This window comes from Cavia porcellus, unplaced genomic scaffold (genome assembly GCF_034190915.1).
Source record: "Cavia porcellus strain 051 isolate PalLab524CR breed Dunkin Hartley unplaced genomic scaffold, mCavPor4.1 scaffold_21, whole genome shotgun sequence".
NCBI classification, from domain to species: domain Eukaryota; kingdom Metazoa; phylum Chordata; class Mammalia; order Rodentia; family Caviidae; genus Cavia; species Cavia porcellus.
In genome coordinates, this window is record NW_026947504.1 from 39,428,839 (window position 1) to 39,446,640 (window position 17,802).

Here is a 17,802-nt window from a genome sequence, read left to right on the forward strand (position 1 = left end):
TCCATTTCACCTGACTCTTTACCTGACAGTATCTACCAGTACCTTTTTGCCTTTTCAGTCTCTGTGTTTTATAAATGAAAATGACTAATCATGCTCTTTTTTTAAAATTACAAAGAAGTGGAACTTTATCCCAAAATACTTCTTAGCTAATTGTATCTTGTTGAGGAATACCTGTTATTTTCCCAAGAGTGCCTCAGAGGAGTAATCTTTTCTTAATTGGTAACAAAAATACTTTATGGTTTAAGACTAGCAAGGCAAGCTCTAATTTGTCTTTTAAATTTATGCTAAATTGTTAAATTAATACATATTAAAATATGATAAATTGTATCATTTTGTTCATTATTTTTCAGTTTTAGCTTTTGGCATCTTAGTTTTTTAAACATTTAAGTTTGTAATTGGTTTGGGATTTTAATACAAGGTAGACATAAAGATCTAGTCTTTTTTCAAGGCACATAATACCTAGTTTACATCAACTTCATTTGTTAAGAAACTGATTCATTTCCATTTGAATTGAGTTAAATTGAGTTGTGTCTCTTTTTCTGAGATGGGGTCTCCCTATGTGGTTCATACTGTAGTACAGACTGGCCTCGAACTTGCAACAATCTTCCTGTTCCGCCCTTCTGAGCACTGGTATTGCTGGTGTGCATCAGCATACCTGGGCAATTTGTATCTTTATTACAGCATATATTTATATAATTTGGGCCTGTATTGTAGTTTCTTTTTGGTTCCTTTGTTTACTAAGGTTTTCTAGGATGTTTATTTATTCTCCTCCTAAAATTTACTAGCTGTTCCAAACATTAATTCTTCTAAGTGAGCCATAGAATGCATTTTTATTGCATATTGTCTCACACCACATGTCATGTAAGTTCTGTGCAGTGTAAATTTTTATTCCTAGTATTTTATGTATTAACTTGTCTTTGTGAGTAAATTTTCTCCCTTTTTGCATTTTAAGGGACTCTTTTGCTGATACAGAGAAGCACTATTGACTTGAGCTTTATATTGGTGTCAACTCTCTAAACTCTTAGGATTTTTTTAATAGCTGAAGAATGAGATGTTTAGTATTTCAGGTTGATGTTTTTCCTAGAATGGCTTTTTTTCCCCTCTAAAATAATTATATCTTGTTTTTTAGTTAATTGCCAAATTGTATTTCTTTAGAAACCACAATTGCCATTCCCAGTTACCATCTAGGAACCTCAGTTTTTGTCATAGTCTTTTTTGTGGTCCTTAGTATTCTCTGATGACCTTTTTTATGTTTTTTTTGTTTTGTTGTTTAATGGGTTTGATCACTTATGGCCTTGTTTCACTAGATGGAGCTTTGTATACTTAGCTATGGAAGAAAAATAATAAGTTTTATCTCTGGATATGCAATTTTTTTATTCCTGTGGTAGATTTTTTAATGTGACAAATCTTGGTGCTGCTGAAAATATGGGAAGAGAATTTAGGATAAAAATTTTATTGGGGTAGTTCAAGCTATGAGAATGATTTAAAGGGAAAATAATGAAAGAAGAGAAAACAGTCTCAGAAATACACTCTTGAAAGGAGGTCAAATTTCAGTGTCTCTTAATAAAGGAGTCAGATACATTTAACTTCTAACTTAACATTAAATTTGGGTACAGGTGGGCTTGGTGGCACATGTCTATAATCCCAGCTGCTTGGAAGGCTGATGCACAGGGATTGCAAACTCAAGGTTTGGCTGGGCACCGTAATGAGACCCTTTGTCAAGAAGGAAAAAGAAAAGATCGGAGAATGCAGCTATTGGTAGAGCACTTGTCTAATATGTTTGAAACCTTGGGTTGAATCCCCCATACTGTAGGATGTAAACCATACCAATACCATACCACACCACATCACACCATAAAGGGAGAAGGCTGAGTATGTGTTATTTTTGTAGAAGTATTTTAAGGAACGCTGAATATAAGGGCTTTGTTTTATTTTGATAGACTTTTTATTACTTTCTTTGTAAAAGCAAAAATCCATGAGTTTTAGTATTTTAGATAATTATCAGTGCATTTGAGCTATTTAAAGAAATACAGGCTTTTTTTTTACAAGCAAACTTGAAAAATTGAGTTTACTTTTTCATCTGTTGCTGTTCTTTTTCTGATTTTTTGGTACTTTTAGTATTAGTAGGCTTGGGATTTCTGGCTCTTAAGCTCTGTGTGATATATATACCAATGTGGTAAACAGTTTTAAAGTGCTTAATGTTGTCTTTTTTCCTTTATTTCAGTATATTTTCTCTGTTAATTGCGCTAATGGTGAATGTTAACTAATTAAAATACCTGTTCGTCATTAATGTGTTTGGGGTTAGGTCTTCTATGAAAAAGACAGTAAGATATAGATAACATTAATAAAAATAAAGTTAAATAACATTTTTTACTATATTTATATAGATAACATTTTTTACTACATTTCAATAGATAATAATAAGTTAAATAACATGTTTTCTACTACATTTGAATGAAAAGCAGCTCAAAGTATTTTATTATTGTCAATTTTTGGGAAAGAGCTAAACTAAATTCATATGTAGTTTGTGTGTATATAGGAATTTTTCTATGATACTGCTAGTAAATTGACTGTAAAAAATGACAGTTTTACTTGTTACACTTTAGTGCTCTTATTAAGCAAGTGAACAAATCAATAGATGGAACAGCAGATGATGAAGATGAGGGTGTTCCAACTGATCAAGCTATCAGAGCAGGTCTTGAACTACTTAAGGTAAATATCAATTTAATTAATTAGATAACAGTTAAACCTGAAAGTTTATATTATTTACTCCTAAAGTTTTCTTCTTAAGTTTACATACTGAAAGGTGATATTTTTCAGTTATTGTATATAATTTACAAATTGCAGGGACTGAGATGATGGCTTGCATAGCAGGGGCAAGGTTCTGGGTTCGATTTTTATGACCTCAAAATAAATAACAAAAAGAAATTGTGTATTTATTTCAACTTGTGTCCTGTGTATTTTCAGGTTTACATTCTATTATTTAGCTTAGTATCAATTACATTAAAATAAGCATGAATTTATATTACTGAGCCAAGCTTTAATATCACATAGTTTCTTTTATATGTGAAACCCAAACTACAAAGAACAAAATAAAAGATAAATAATAGGAAGTGGGAGATAGATCTTTCTTAAATGGGAAAGAGATCAAGAAATGAGACAGTAAAAGGTGATCAAAAAAGGATTAAGATGTGTTATGTACATTTGCCAGCTCCACAAAAAGGAAGGTAAACATTATGTACTACAAACATGTACTTTAAAAAAAAGAAGATACTAGCAAGCAGTGAAAATGTTAACTCAGTATAGAAAGAACGAAATATTCTTATTGAAGCTCTGTTTTAATTTTTATATTGTTAGATAAGATATACTAGTGCCTCTTATTCATTATGAAAGTACAGTCAGTTAATTGTTCACAACTTAAGTATATAAAGTTATAAAGAAAAATAAGCCTTTCATGAACATTAATTTATTGCTTTTTTCTAATTTTTAAAAATTACAGTTTAAATACAGTTTTATCATTTATTAAAGTATAAGCTTTGCTTTTTTTTTTAATGTGGTACTAGAAATTAAACCCATGGTATTTATACTGAGCTATGTTCCTTGCCTGCTTTTTTTATTTTCAGACAAGTTCTAAATTGCCCAGGCTGAACTCAAACTTGAGATGTTCTTGTCTTAGCCTCCTAAGGTTGTAGGATTATACCCTTGTGCCCTTGTGCCCAGCTAGCATGAGCACCCCGCCCCTCGAATCTTTTATTTTGTTTTTTTCTGAGACAGGATCTCACCATGTAGTCAGGTTGGCTGTGAACTGGTGATAATCCTCCTCAGTGCTCGAAGCACAGGCATGCACCTGCCCAGCTTCTCAGTGATTTTTTTAACACAATGTTTTTAAAAACTGTTTCTGAATAGTTTGGAGTTTTGGCTATTATTTGGTAGCTAAGATAATTTATTAGTACATTACTAATGTGTTTTGGGGTACATAACTTGCCTCTGCTTCTTCATCTATAATGGAGAAAATCTGTTATGTCATGAAGGACTAAATTAAATCATGCACCTAATTTCTTAGCACAGTGTCTAGCTTATAGAAAAATAACAGGTATTAGTTTTTGAATCAATTACTAGTTCATTTTTGTAGCATTGTATTGTTACTGTTACCTTATTGTTGGATATTTAGTCTTTAAAAATTTATTCATATAAACAGTACTAAGATGAACATTTCTATGTACGATCTCTTGGTAATGTCTTAATTTTTGAAAAGTGGAAAGGTATTATGATAACTTTAAAATACTTACATACCTGTGTATCTATATGTATATAGATACCTCCTCCATACCCTTTTATGGAGATTTGGGCTCATGTGTAAATCCATCAATAATGGATGAAGATACCCATTTTCTCCACCTTATTTATTTATTTATTTATTTATTTATTTATTTGGTACCAGGAATTCAACTCACAACCTTGTGTTTGGTTGGCAGGTGTTGTGCCACTGAGCTATATCCCTGTCTTTTCTTCACTTTTACAAGCATGCAATATTGTGAATTTTAAAATGTTTGCTAATTTGGGAAAATTGATATTTATTTTGTGCAATTACAATCAGTGAAATCTACTTTTCGTATGTTAATTTTGTGTTTCCCTGTGGTGAATTCATCGTATTTAGCCTTTGTTCATATATTACTGATATCTCAATGTTTTGCATTTTTAAAAGAAATAGCTGATATATTGAGTCTTTTATTTTGCTTTTTCAGGTAAATAAAAGTATATGTAAGTTATAATGCATAGTAATAAAATGTATACCGGTAAAAAATGTAGACAGTAAATCATTTGATATTAAAACTACTGAGTACCTTGAATGGCTTTATTCCTAATGTCCTCAAGGTAGTATATTGTTCTAAATTTTTGATTTATTAATTTTAAATTAATAATAATAAATTATTTAAAAATTTATTAATGCTCTTACTGTTTGCTGTAGTTTTATTGTTTTTGTATGAATAAGTACTATATTGTTTGATGATTTACCATTCATAAATATGACTTATACCATAGTATATTTTTCTGCTCTTTTTTAACATTCCACATTGAAAAAATTCTGTCATATTCAGTGGGTTTTTATTGTTTTTCACTTTAAACTCTTAAACACCAGCTATCTGAATTTTATTTTGATAGTGCTTTTGGGGGGTTGTATAGCTTCATTTTGTTTTCCAATAACTAAACAGTTATTTTAGGATTATTCATTTATTCTGTTTCCTTTTTGTAATTTATTACCGTCTATAGTTTGGGATTTTATTTGTACATCATATGCTAGAGTCTATTTGTTGGTTTTCTTATTCTGCTTTATGATTCTTCCAATAATATTGTATTGTTGATTTGGTTATTGTAACTTTATAGTTTCTTATGGGGCTTAACCTTTTTTGTAGTTTACCTATATCAAAAATATGTTCAAGTTTTTTAATGACTTACATTTAGACATATTTTGTAAAATTCTATTTTCATGTCCTTTTTCTTCTTGCCCCTCAACTTAAATAGTGATCAAAATCCAATTATTTTGATCAGAATTATATTAAGATGGAAGTTAACTTTGGAAGAAATTTCTTTCTTTCTTTCTTTCTTTCTTTCTTTCTTTCTTTCTTTCTTTTTTTTTTGTATCGGTACCAGGGATCGAATTCATGACTGCCTACATCCAAGGCAGGTGCTTACGCTGCTGAGCTAAATCCTCAGCCCCTGGAAGAAATTTCTTTATATCATAGTTTTTCACAAGAATACTTCTTTCATATATTGTAAATTTTAAATTTTATATACTGTTCTCAGTTTTTTGTTAATTTTAAAATTGATTTGCAATATTTCTAATATGTAACATTTTAGATTTATAAAGATGAAAAAGTTTTATAAGTAAATTTTATGACTTAATTTGTAGGTACTTTCGTTTACACATCCTATCTCATTTCATTCTGCTGAAACATTTGAATCACTTTTGGCTTGTCTGAAAATGGATGATGAAAAAGTGGCAGAAGCTGCACTACAAATTTTCAAAAACACAGGAAGCAAAATTGAAGAGGATTTCCCACACATCAGATCGTGAGTTGAACTCACTCTGATAAATGTTTGGATACGTACTGTTTCTTGAATGTTGTAATATTGGAATCTTTTAAGTTTTGATGAAAAACTATGGGTTACCTTAATTTTCTACTATTAAATGTAGATTCTCTATTCCTGGGAGAAGCATTAATTGATATTTTAAATGATTTGTGATAGTGGAAGATAAACATGCCGTGGTTTTCTAAAGTATTAGTCTCCTTAAGGATTTTGATGGAGTCAGTTATATAGTGAAACAGACCATGGTCTACAGAGGCACAGAATAAACAGTTAACATGTAATTAAGATACAGTGAGAAGTTTGAAAGGAACTCAGCAAGATTATTCACAGTACTCTTTTATTTATTTCTTGTGTGCCGAAGGGTACTGGACTAGAGTTTTTAGAAGCAGTGCTTTCTTGACAAAAGGAAGTAGGAGACCATGGGACACTTGTCTTAACAGTAATACGGTCTTTTCTCTATTCCTGAATTTCCAGTAAGTGGAAATTGAGGTGCTATTTAGGGTAACAGCGATTGGTCGTTGTTTCAGTGTCTCATGATATCAACAGAATAACTCATCATTTGTTGCATTTTACTACTTGTTTCTCTATAGGCTTCTTTCCTTCCTGTGTTTGCAGAGACAATCTGATAGGTGGTCCTGATACTGCCATAGTGACAAAACATTTGCTTTATCTTCATTTCATCACTTCTAACTTAGACATTAGTCTCATAAGTTTTATTTGGCTTAGTGTGCTTCTTCATGCAAAATAGCCTGTGGCTCTGTTTCCTGAGCTTATCTCTCAGCTTCCCAGCCTCTGAAAAAGAGGATGGGCAAAACCAGCTGTTCAAGTTAGGTAAAATTTTTGTTATTCTGTGCTTTATATGTGAACTAATTCTAACACCTGTTGATTTATAGAACAAAGGAGTTATATAAGTGGTATTTGAAACATCAGAGTTTTGTAACAGTTACTAATCTTGCAAGAGTAGAAAATTTTATTGTGTGGAACTGATATGTTAAGTGCTCTCAGAACATAACTTTTTCCCATGGAATAGCTCCTAGTCAGATTAGATAATAGTTTGGCTATGCGCGTGCACACACACACACACACACACACACACACAATAAATAACTACACACCATGTACTGAATGCCCATGTAATACTATATATCCTTGGGGAGCACATGGTTCTAGCTCAAATCATATCCATTGTGTTATTTATTTGGAGCATTTAAAAAAGATTATTTATTAGTACATGCAATTTAAGTCATCTTGGAGGGTGGGTATATGTAGCTGATACAACTTGTTTCTTTTTTTAGTCCATTCCCTTTTCCTGGTTTTCCTTCTTGTCGATACTATTAACCTTAGCTTGTGTTTCTGGTATGTAATGTTTTCATTCATTGAGGTTCCTGTGCATAGCATATCTTTGTCTTACTTATTTCCCTTGCCCCTTAACCCTTGCTCTTAGTCTTTTAGACCACTTCCCATTTGCAAGATGTCCATCCCCCTTAATCTGTTTGTTTGTACTTATACCTTACTGAAAGGAGAGATACCATATGGTATTTAAGCTTGTGTGTCTTGTTTATTTCATTCAATATTATATTTTCAAGGTGCATCCATTTTCCTACAGATGTCTCCAATTTGTTCTTTATAGCTGAGTAGCATTCCATTATGCATATACATACTACATTTTCTTTATCTAGTTGCCTGTTGATGGGTATACAGCTGCTTCCAGGATTTAGTTATTAATTGTGTTGCTATATACATTGGTATGTGGATATTGCGGTTAGTGAGAATATCTATTAGTACAACCATTGCAGAAATGAGTGTGATTTCTCAAAGAAGTAAAATTAGAAATTCTGTATGACCCAGCTATCTTTCTTCTAGATATCTTCCCTAAAGAACTTAAGACATCAGTGATACATGCATGCCAGTGTTTGTAACAGCATAATTCCTAATAGCTTAATTGGTGCTTTGAGAGGTAGGGTTTTTATTTGTTATTAGGAATCAGACTCATGATTGTGCCCTTGCCACGCAAGCACTGTACCACTGACCTGTGTCCTCAGCACCTGAATGAATTTTACCTGATTCATTCATTAGTTTGTATTTCAGTCTAGACTATCTTTCCTAATACCCTTTATTTTAAATAAACATTGATATATTTGTAGGAGTATGAGAGCAAGGTGGAAGGGTTGACATTTTAGAGCATTTAAAATTCTGTTGCTTTAATGGGGAATTGGAAGTGCTTAAAATTATTTGATTTTAGGGAATATATTTCAGGAATATATTTCAGATGTCTCTCAGGAGGATTAACTGATATTGAATACTTGCTGTTCTTGAAGTAACTCATCATATAGTCTTCCATGAAATAAGTGTGTACATTTTATGTTTTAAATTATTAAATTGGGTGAATTGATTTTGAGGGAAAATAATAGTGTGTGGATGTTTATTCATTTATCTTCCTCATATTCACCAAAATAATTAAAAAGAACTAAAACAAAAGTATGTGTACCAGTTAATCTTAACAACTTGTCTTGGTTAGGAAGAGGTGATCATGGACATGGCTTTGCTCATCAGTGGATTAATCCAGTGAAGTTTCTAACTGAGTGTGCTTTTAAGAGACTGGGCCCAATTGGATAGAGTTGTGCCTTTAGGGGTATAACTCTTACTGTGTGTTCTGCTTCCCAGCCAACATGAAGGGAGCAGCTTTGCTTCTTGGTACTTTTCTACTATGTACTGTTTCTGCTTTGGAGCCAGTCAGTGATATCCTGAAATCTTTGAAACTGTGAGCTAAATAAATCTGTCCTCCTATAAGCTGTGAGTGTCTGGTATTTTGTCTCACTAATGAGAAAGCTGACCAACACTTCTGTCTGCATATATGATACCACAAAATGCACAGAACTGGCAGTGAATATGCCCTTTAGACTGAATTGAATGTGAGAGCATTGACAATTAATGTATATTGTCAAATCAGGTGTCTGAGACATGTAGTAAGTGTCCTATCATTTGCTAATTTAGAGAAAAGAGATTGAGGTATGGAACAGCTTTGAGAGAAATGAGGAAAACCCTGATTTCAACTATAATAGAAGCTTGTGTTCATGCCATTTTTTTTGAAGGTCTATTTTCTGTACTAGAAGAACAGAGTATAAAAATGAGGAAAGAGAATTGTGAAGGAAATGTTTTATTATTCATTGACAAGCACAGAAAAAATTGTGTGCTAAACCACTAAACAAGATGATTGTGAATTATGGGGTTCTGTTCTGACTCAGCTTATTTCTCAGGCATGTGGCTTACCCCCGAGTAGGCAAATATGGAAAAACTGAGAGTTCTTTGTGTAGTGTATGATCTATCTCGTACCTTAAGGAAAACTGGGTCTTACAACACTTTTAACAGATTCAGAGATTCCACAAAGATGAGAATTCATTATCTTTAATCCTCTTCTTTGCTCCTTAGTCAACTGATTATGAAACTATAGTATAAGTTGGGACTTTTGATATTAATTTTTTTTAAAAAGTGTTTAAAAGTTTAGTATACAGGGAGATCCTACCTATAATTTCGTTTAATGACAGTCAGATAATTTTTCTTATTTGAAGATGAATTAACACAAAGTGATGCATGAGCAAATTAATAAATTACATGTACATAAATATTTAGCATTCAAAAGATAGTTGATAAGTACTGTTTAGAAAACTGAATATTTCTTGTTCTTTTCTTTTCTTTTTTTTTTTTTGTTCTTTTTCTTTTTTATCAGTACCAGGGATTGAACTCATGACTGCCTGCTTGCAAGGCAGGCGCTTAATGCTGCTGAGCTAAATCCCCAGCCCCAAAAAACTGAATATTTCTTTCTTTTTTTTTTTTTTTTTTGTCTTTTTCATTTTTATCGGTACCGGGGATCGAACTCACGACCGCCTGCTTGCAAGGCAGGTGCTTATGCCGCTCAGCTAAACCCCCAGCCCCAAAACTGAATATTTCTTGCAAGAAATAAAATCTTACTTGCTCTGAATGGTCAGAAATGTTAAACAATAAATATTCTTTGGGAGAGGGCAGAAACGTATTTGTGTTATAAAATGTAGTTTAAGTATAAGGAGCAGAATAAACAATGTAGAAGAAGATAGAATCAATAAACTGAAAATTGGGCAAGAGGAAATTGAACGTGGAGAAAATGAGCAAAAATATGAATGTAGTTAAAGAGAATGAATTCAGATAGTGAAAAACTATGATTAATTTCTCTGGAAAAAACAATAAAATGAAAATATGCAAAAACTAAGCCATTCTGAATAAATTGAAAATACAAATCTGGAGATCAAAACTCGTATTTTAGCAAAGTATACTGATACAGTTTACCGAATTTTCAGAGATTACAGAAATATCATAGACATCAAGAAAAAAAATCATGTACAGCAGATAATGAGTTTGACTTGTTTGTCAGCTATACAGTTTTTCTGAAGTTACTCATGTTACAGGGGAGAGTTGGGTTTGCAACTGGAATTTTAGGTTTAACTTAATGATCAGAGTCTTATGTTCTGACCTGAATGCTGGCTGCTTGTGTGGTTATAATCAGATTTACAATGTCAGAAAAGTTTATGTATCTGTGTCATTCTGAGCCCAGATGTGTGTGCATTTATGGATGTGATTTTGGTTGATACTTTATATAATCACTACGATTACATAACTATCTAAATTGCCCTAGAAAAGAAAGAAAGAAGGAAGAGAGGATAAAGAAAACAGTAATAATCAGGAATAAGAAGAAGGTAATTGTGGAGAAATATGAGAGTGATGTTTGTGTGATCATCTTGTTATTAAGTGCAGCATGTGAAAATCGCATCTTGACAATCTTATAGAGAAAATATTTATATAAGGAAGCTGGTATTGCTAAAGGTGTTACTTAAATTAGGATCAACAGTGTTAGGTAGAAAGGGTATTATTAGTGTGAATAAACAAAAGGCAGATGGCAGGTTAGAGCCTGAGTCTATAATTTACAAAAAGCTAGTGCTATAAATGCAGATCTTCTAAAGGATAACCCATCAATGAGCAATAATGGTGAAACATTTCATGCCAGTAAACTTCACAATTTGAAGGCAAGAACTGGGATTCATAGTGTAACTGGGAGCAGCCAGTGCTGATAAAAGGGCTGCTGAAAATTACATACACCACTTTGAAATGATGGCACAGAGAAATGGATTTTGGTCTCATCAAGTTTTTAACTGATATGAAACTTGCCTTTCTGGAAGAAAAGTCCCAGGAGAACATACATTATCTAGGAAGAGAACAAAATACCAGACCACAAGCCTAAACAGAATAGGCTAACCTTACTGTTACGTGCCAATGCAACTGGTGACCTCAGGATAAAGCTTCTCTTGTTTTATCACTCTGAGACCCCTTACATGTTCAATCATGAAGAATAGGCTAGAGGCCATGTGATCTGATGCACAATGTTGTGTAGCAAGAATACTTTTTCCTGAGTGGATCAGGAAGGTTTTGTGTCCTACTGTTGAGAAATATCTAAAGGACAAAGGTTTACCACTCAAGGCTCTCCTCAGCATGGTTAGTATTCCTTCTCACCACAAACTTTGGAAGAACTGACTGAAGAATGCTTATGGCTTGCAGTTGAGTTTCTTCCATCTAATACAACTCTTCTACCGCAGCCTGTGGAGCACAGGTTATAGCTACCCCAAGGAACTGTTTCTGAAGTGCTTCCAGATGATTTCAATACAGATTAATCCATAAGAGTTCTATAAAGCACATTATAACGTCCTTTTCTGTGTGGGATTAGTTGAGAAATCCTGGGCCAATGTCTAAGGACAATGAGATCTGCTTGGAAGAAAGTATAATCTTCAGGAGAGACTTTGAATGCTGTATAGAGGAGCCTGAGCCTTCAGTTGAGCCTGTGTTCATGATGTTATCACTATAGCAGAGTTCACACTTTTTCTGGTAGACAGTGGTGATGTTAAGTGGTGGAGGAACATGCAGAGGAATTGTCTACAGAGGAACTTTAGTGACTTTTGGCTGAGCAACAGAGAATGGCAGCTTAGGAGCTTTCTGAAGAGGAAGGGGAGTATCAACATCCATTGCAGCAAAGTTCTTCTGAAATCAAGGAAATTGTGAAAAAATGGAGTTACAAACATTTGTAGAAAAGACCCACACAAAGATAAGGCCAATTGTTCCATTCACTTGCTTAATGACATGAATGTCATTAGTGTTAAAAGCTAGAAGCAGACAACCTTAGACCACTTTTTAGGTTTGAAATGGTTGAGATCTAGTGAGCCAGAAGCAGATCCTGCTGGGCTGCAGACTCTCCCAAGGAGAGACACCAGAGAGTCAGACCCCTGATGTTTTCATGGAAGGGAACTCTGTTTCCAAACAGTAACCACCTTCCATTCCATCCTCCCTTCCTGCAAGCCAAAGACATCAGCTTGAATGTTTAGTGTAATATGAAATTGCTGTTTCTAGTAAAGTAGGCAAATTTTATATTTTTTGGTGGAAATTATTAGTGTGTCTGGTAAATTATGCACATTATATAATTCTATTATGAAAGTTAAGGGGTACTTTGGGAAGTTTGGAATATATTGTGAGTATTTCCATTACTTCTTAAGAGAAAAGTAGTCTTACAGCCATCTTGTGTTATAACTAGCCCTCATGAAAATTGAGTTTGTAAGTCAGGGGTCTCCTATAATTCCAGGAATACAAAGAGAGTTATTAAGCCTGATATTCATGTTTATATTTCATTTTGTAAGAGTAAAACGGGAGGAGGATACCATAGATTATTTTGATAGATGCTGAAAAGGCTTCTGATTTAAACACAAAAATTAGAGTGTTTCTAATTAAGTTTTACAGGGATAAGTTGCTTTATAACAATAAATATCTTTCAAACCAGTAGGCAGCATCATGTAGTCAAACAATAGACACATTCTTTATAAAATTAGAAACAAGAGAAACCACACCATCTCTACCATTATTAAATATTGTTTTGGAACATTAGCCAGTGTAGTTCTTAAAAAAAAATAAGAGGCACGTGTTGGAAGAATCAAAAGCATCATCCAGGAGAATCAATTGAAAAAACAACTACTGAAACAGATTAGCCAAGATAGTATGTAAAACCCCAAAACTTTTCTTAATGTATACTATCAACCATAAGAAGACCAAGAACTAGAATGTACAAGAAATTTTCAAACTTACAAAGGTAGATAAAGAATATAATATTTTATGATAAATTGGTCTTGGAATTTAGGTTATTATATTACTCACTTTTCTGTCCTTGAGACACAATATGCAAAAGCTGCAGCTTAATGGAGATCTTTATTTTGGCTGACAGTTTCAGTGGATTCAGTCCATGGTTGGTAAGCTCCTAGGCAGAATGGCATGGTGAGGTGGACCTTATAGAAAACTGCTCTTAGCATGATGGCCATGAAGCCAGTAGGTGGGGGGAATGGGATGGCTGAGGAGTCATGGGCAAGATTATACCATTCCAGGTCATACCTTCAGTGACCCACCTCCAACCATATCCCGCTCCTAACAACGGCACAGTTGGTTACTGGATTCACTAATGGAAAAGTGATACACTGACATCTGTTGTACCCCTGTAATCTAATTACCAAACAACGTGAGACTTCTAGGATATGTTGTACTTTTAAACTGTAACAGTTAACCAATAAATAACTGGGTAGCTGTTTTTAAAAGAAAAGTGAATGTAGTCTTCTGACCTTGATTTTACATATATTGAGATGAATCAAAGAGAAATTCTTAATTTGGCTAAGATTTAAAGTACATAAAATGATTAGTAAAAGTACTAGTAACCAGTGTATTTCTGTAGTGTCTTTGCTTGTGGGAAGAGGGTCCAGTGCCAAGTAATAAAATACTAAAGGATTGGTGTTTTTAAAAGCTTACCTATTAAAAATATTTTAGAGCTATACTGTATGTCAGGCATTGTAGATGCTGAGGATGCTGTAGTGAGCAGGAATGCTAAATTCCTGCCCCCCTCCCTTGCTGTCCTGTTCTATCCTGAGTTTTTTGAGACAGGGTCATGCTATCCTATAGTTGAAGCTGGGTTTTAACTTGGTATGTAATTAAGCTGCCCCAGAATTCCTGACCTCCTGTCTCAGCCTCCCAGGGGTTAGTGTTAGTGTTATGGGAATGTGCTACCATACCTACCCTGTCTGCCCTTATTTTTTAGTGAGGAAGTGGGGAAGAGGACAACTCCTTTAAAGAAAGTCAGTATCATGAAATAAAGTTGGAAAGAAATTATTCCCTAGAAACTATTTTGAATAATGATTTAAAATGTTAATATCTAATACATAAAACCTTTAATGAAGGAATTAACAAATACAAGGGTCACAGTAGAATATTAGCAGAATAAAAGAATAGAAATATATAAAGAGGAAATCTCAGCATATGTAATTAAGGAATAGCAAAATAAAAGAATAGAAATTTATAAAGAAGAAATCTCAGCATATGTAATTAAGGAAATACAAATAAAAATAGTTGTGGGATGCCACTAGTTTCAGCCATCATTCTAGTGAAGCTCTGTTGGTGACAGTATATACTGATGCAGGTTGGGGGAGTCATTACTGGTATACTCCTCAACCTGCCTGATGTTCTATGTGTGGAAGAAGGATTCTCCCACAGTCTTGCCAAGCTTGCCAAGGTCTTATAGCTGGAGGGAGCTTCACTATTACTACTATTTACCCAATGAAAACGTCTTATTTTAAGGTAAACTCACTACACTGATGGGAGCCTGTTGAGGTCTTCTGTTTGGGTGAGGGGTTACTGAGTCATCAACCCAGCACATTAGTCCACTGCAGTCCAAGGTTCTGTGAGGAGGAGTGGGAGCCGAAGATCAACAGCAATACTAGGCCCAGGAGGGAGGGAGGTCCCTGAGGCAGGCCGCAAGGTCCAAGGGCAGCAGCCCAGCAGCAGGGTGTGCAGGAACCTGATTTTATTTTAATTTTGAAGGTAGTAACATACAACAAAACAAGACAGAATAAAGCCAATCAAAACAATGCAATGAAATTGGTGTAGAACTTCAGGACAAGATACTGGGATAACTGTAGTTGGTTCCATAGTATATCTTGTTATCTTCATAGTAGTTGTCCATTCAGTCAGGTAGAGCAAAATTAAACCAAAAACATTATAAAATCTATCAAAACAGTATATTGAATAGAGCAAGACAGTTGATCAGAACAAAGCAAAACTGACAACAGTATTTGCCTTCTGGAGACCTTACAAGGAAATCTCCCGTATTTGCTATATTGCATGTGGTCATCCTCCCCAGAGATGCTCAGATCTCTGGCTTCAGGTCAGCATAATCAGCCCAACAATACAAGCATTTAGTTGCTTTATGTGCCTTAGTTGCTGTCAACTCCAGCTGTCCTCAACACCATCCAGTTGCTATACGGGGGTGGGGATGATTCTTAGCCCGTGCCCAGGTAGGCTCAAGGGAGACACCAACTTGTTTTCTTCCTGGCACCCGCTGCTCACTCAGGCCGCCACTTACCAGGAGGAAGGACTTGTTGCTTTGTTGTTCCTGATTTTAGAGTGAAAGCTTTCAGTTTTTGTCTATTTAGTATAATATTGGCTGTTGGTTTGTTGTAGAGGGCTTTTATCAGATTGAGATAAAGTTCATTTATTCCAGTTATCTGTAGAGTTTTTATTATGAGTGCCTGTTGGACTTTGTCAGGTAATTTCTCTGCATGTATTGAAATGATTGTATGGCTTTTGTCCTTATCTCTGTTAATAAGGTATATTACATTTATTGATCTGTGTATGTTGACCATCCCTGCATCCCAGGGAGGAGTCTAGTAGGTCATGGTGTATAATCTTCTTGATGAATTGGTCCCTTGTTTGCAAGTATTTTATTGAGGATTGTTACATCTGTGTTCATTAGGGAGATTGGCCTATATTTCTCTTAGTTGGTTCCTTCTCTCATTTTGGTATCTGGGTAATGCTTGCTTCCAGGAATGAATTTGGGAGTATTGCTTCCTTTCAGTTAAATTAAAAAGTTTGAAAAATAGTGGTGTTAGGTCATTGCTAAATATCTTGTAGAATTCAGCAGCGATTCTGTCAGGGTCTGGGCTTTTCTTTATTGATAGGTTTTTAAGTACATCTTCAGTTTCATTGATTGATACTGGCTTATTTAGAATTTTTATATCTTCTTGATTCTGCTTTGATAATTCATATGCCTCTAGGAATCTGTCCATTTTTTCTGTGTTTTCTGTCTGATCAGAATTCAAGTTTTCAAAGTAGTTATAGATGATGTAGATTTATGCAGTATTTGTGGTGATTTTATTCTTTTCATTCCTACTTGCATGTATTTGAATATTTCCTTTTTAAAAAAATAAAGTTGGCTAAGGTTTTGCTGATTTATTAATCTTTCAAAAAACCAACTCTTCACATAATTGATGGGGGTTTTTTTGCCCCTTTTTGAGGCAGGGTCTCTCTGCAGTTCAGGCTGGCCTTGAGCTCACTTTGTAGCCCAGGCTGGTCTTGAGCTCACAATGATCCTCCTGCCTCAGCCTTCTAAGTGCTGGAATTACGGGCATGAGCCACTATGCCCAGCTGGTTTTGTATTTTGTTAGTCTCCAGTACATTAATTTCTGCTCTGATCTTTTTAAATTTCTTCCTTCATATGAGCTTTGACCTTGATCTGCTCTTTTTCAAGAAGCTTGAGTTTCAACATTAAGTTATTTCTTTTGGCTTGCTCTGTTTTCCTGACGTGGATGTTTACTGGTATAAATTTTCCTCACAGGACTGCTTTCATTCTAGTTCCAGTATGTTGTATTAACATTATCATTTTAATTGTAGAAACTATCTACTTTCTTCTTTAATTTCATCTCTGACCTGATGGTTGTTCAAGGGTGTGTTATTATATTTCCATGTGTGCATGAAATTCTTGTGGTGTATTCCCAATTTCATTGCACTGTGGTCTGCTAATATGCATGAGATAATTTCGGTTCCTTTGCATTTACTTAAGCATGTTCTATGAGATAGTATGTGGTGTATTTTGGAGAACATCCTATATCCAAGTGAGAAGAATGTGTTTTCTGATGTTGTGAGGTGGAGCACTCTGTAGGTATCCATTAAGTCCATTTGTTCACAGGTTTAGTTCAATTCTCATATTTCATTGTTGACTTTTTTTGTCATTGATCTAATTTTGACAGTGAGGTATTGAGATCCCCCAATACAATTGAATTAGTGTTTATTTGACTTTTCGTGTCTGTTAATATTTTAGATAATTGGATGCATTAGTAATTGTTGCATGTATGATTGTTGTCTTCCTCATGGATTGTTCCATTTACAAGGATGTAGTAGCCTTGTCTCTCTTGATTTAAGGAAAAGGTGCTACCAGCTATCTCTTTCTTTGTTAAAGCTTCTTTTTTTGCTTTCCCCGTGGGCTTCAGTTCTTGCTTCACATCCTTCTTGGGCCCAGGGGATCCATTTTTCTCCTCCTCTTCCTTGCATTGCCACATTCCACAGTGTAGTATCTGCACACCAGATCCTGGAGAGACTTTTTCTGTGTTGCTTCCCACTGTGCGACATTCCTGGAAGTCACTCTTACTTTCTGAAAGTTATGGTCGAGTGTAGAGGCTGATTGGATTCCAGCTAAACCTTTTTGTTTTATTTTGTTAGGTTGATGTATTCTCCTGGCTGTTTTTTAAATTAAATTAAATTAAATTTTAAAGAGAATAAGACCAAACAAAATAAGACAATAAAGCCAATCAAGAAAAGCAGCAAAAAATACAG

At 34.3% G+C, this 17,802-nt stretch overlaps 1 protein-coding gene across 5 annotated transcripts in view; it reads left to right on the forward strand.

Moving 5' to 3' along the window:
- The window catches only part of Pds5b (PDS5 cohesin associated factor B), a 212,360-nt gene that overhangs the window by 134,976 nt on the left and 59,582 nt on the right, over positions 1 to 17,802 (forward strand). For all 5 annotated transcript variants that reach the window (XM_063232617.1, XM_063232615.1, XM_063232616.1 and 2 more), the window contains exons 18-19: positions 2,607 to 2,712; positions 5,912 to 6,072. In XM_063232617.1, coding sequence (XP_063088687.1) covers positions 2,607 to 2,712; positions 5,912 to 6,072 — 267 coding nt within the window. The remainder of the gene's footprint in view (positions 1 to 2,606; positions 2,713 to 5,911; positions 6,073 to 17,802) is intronic.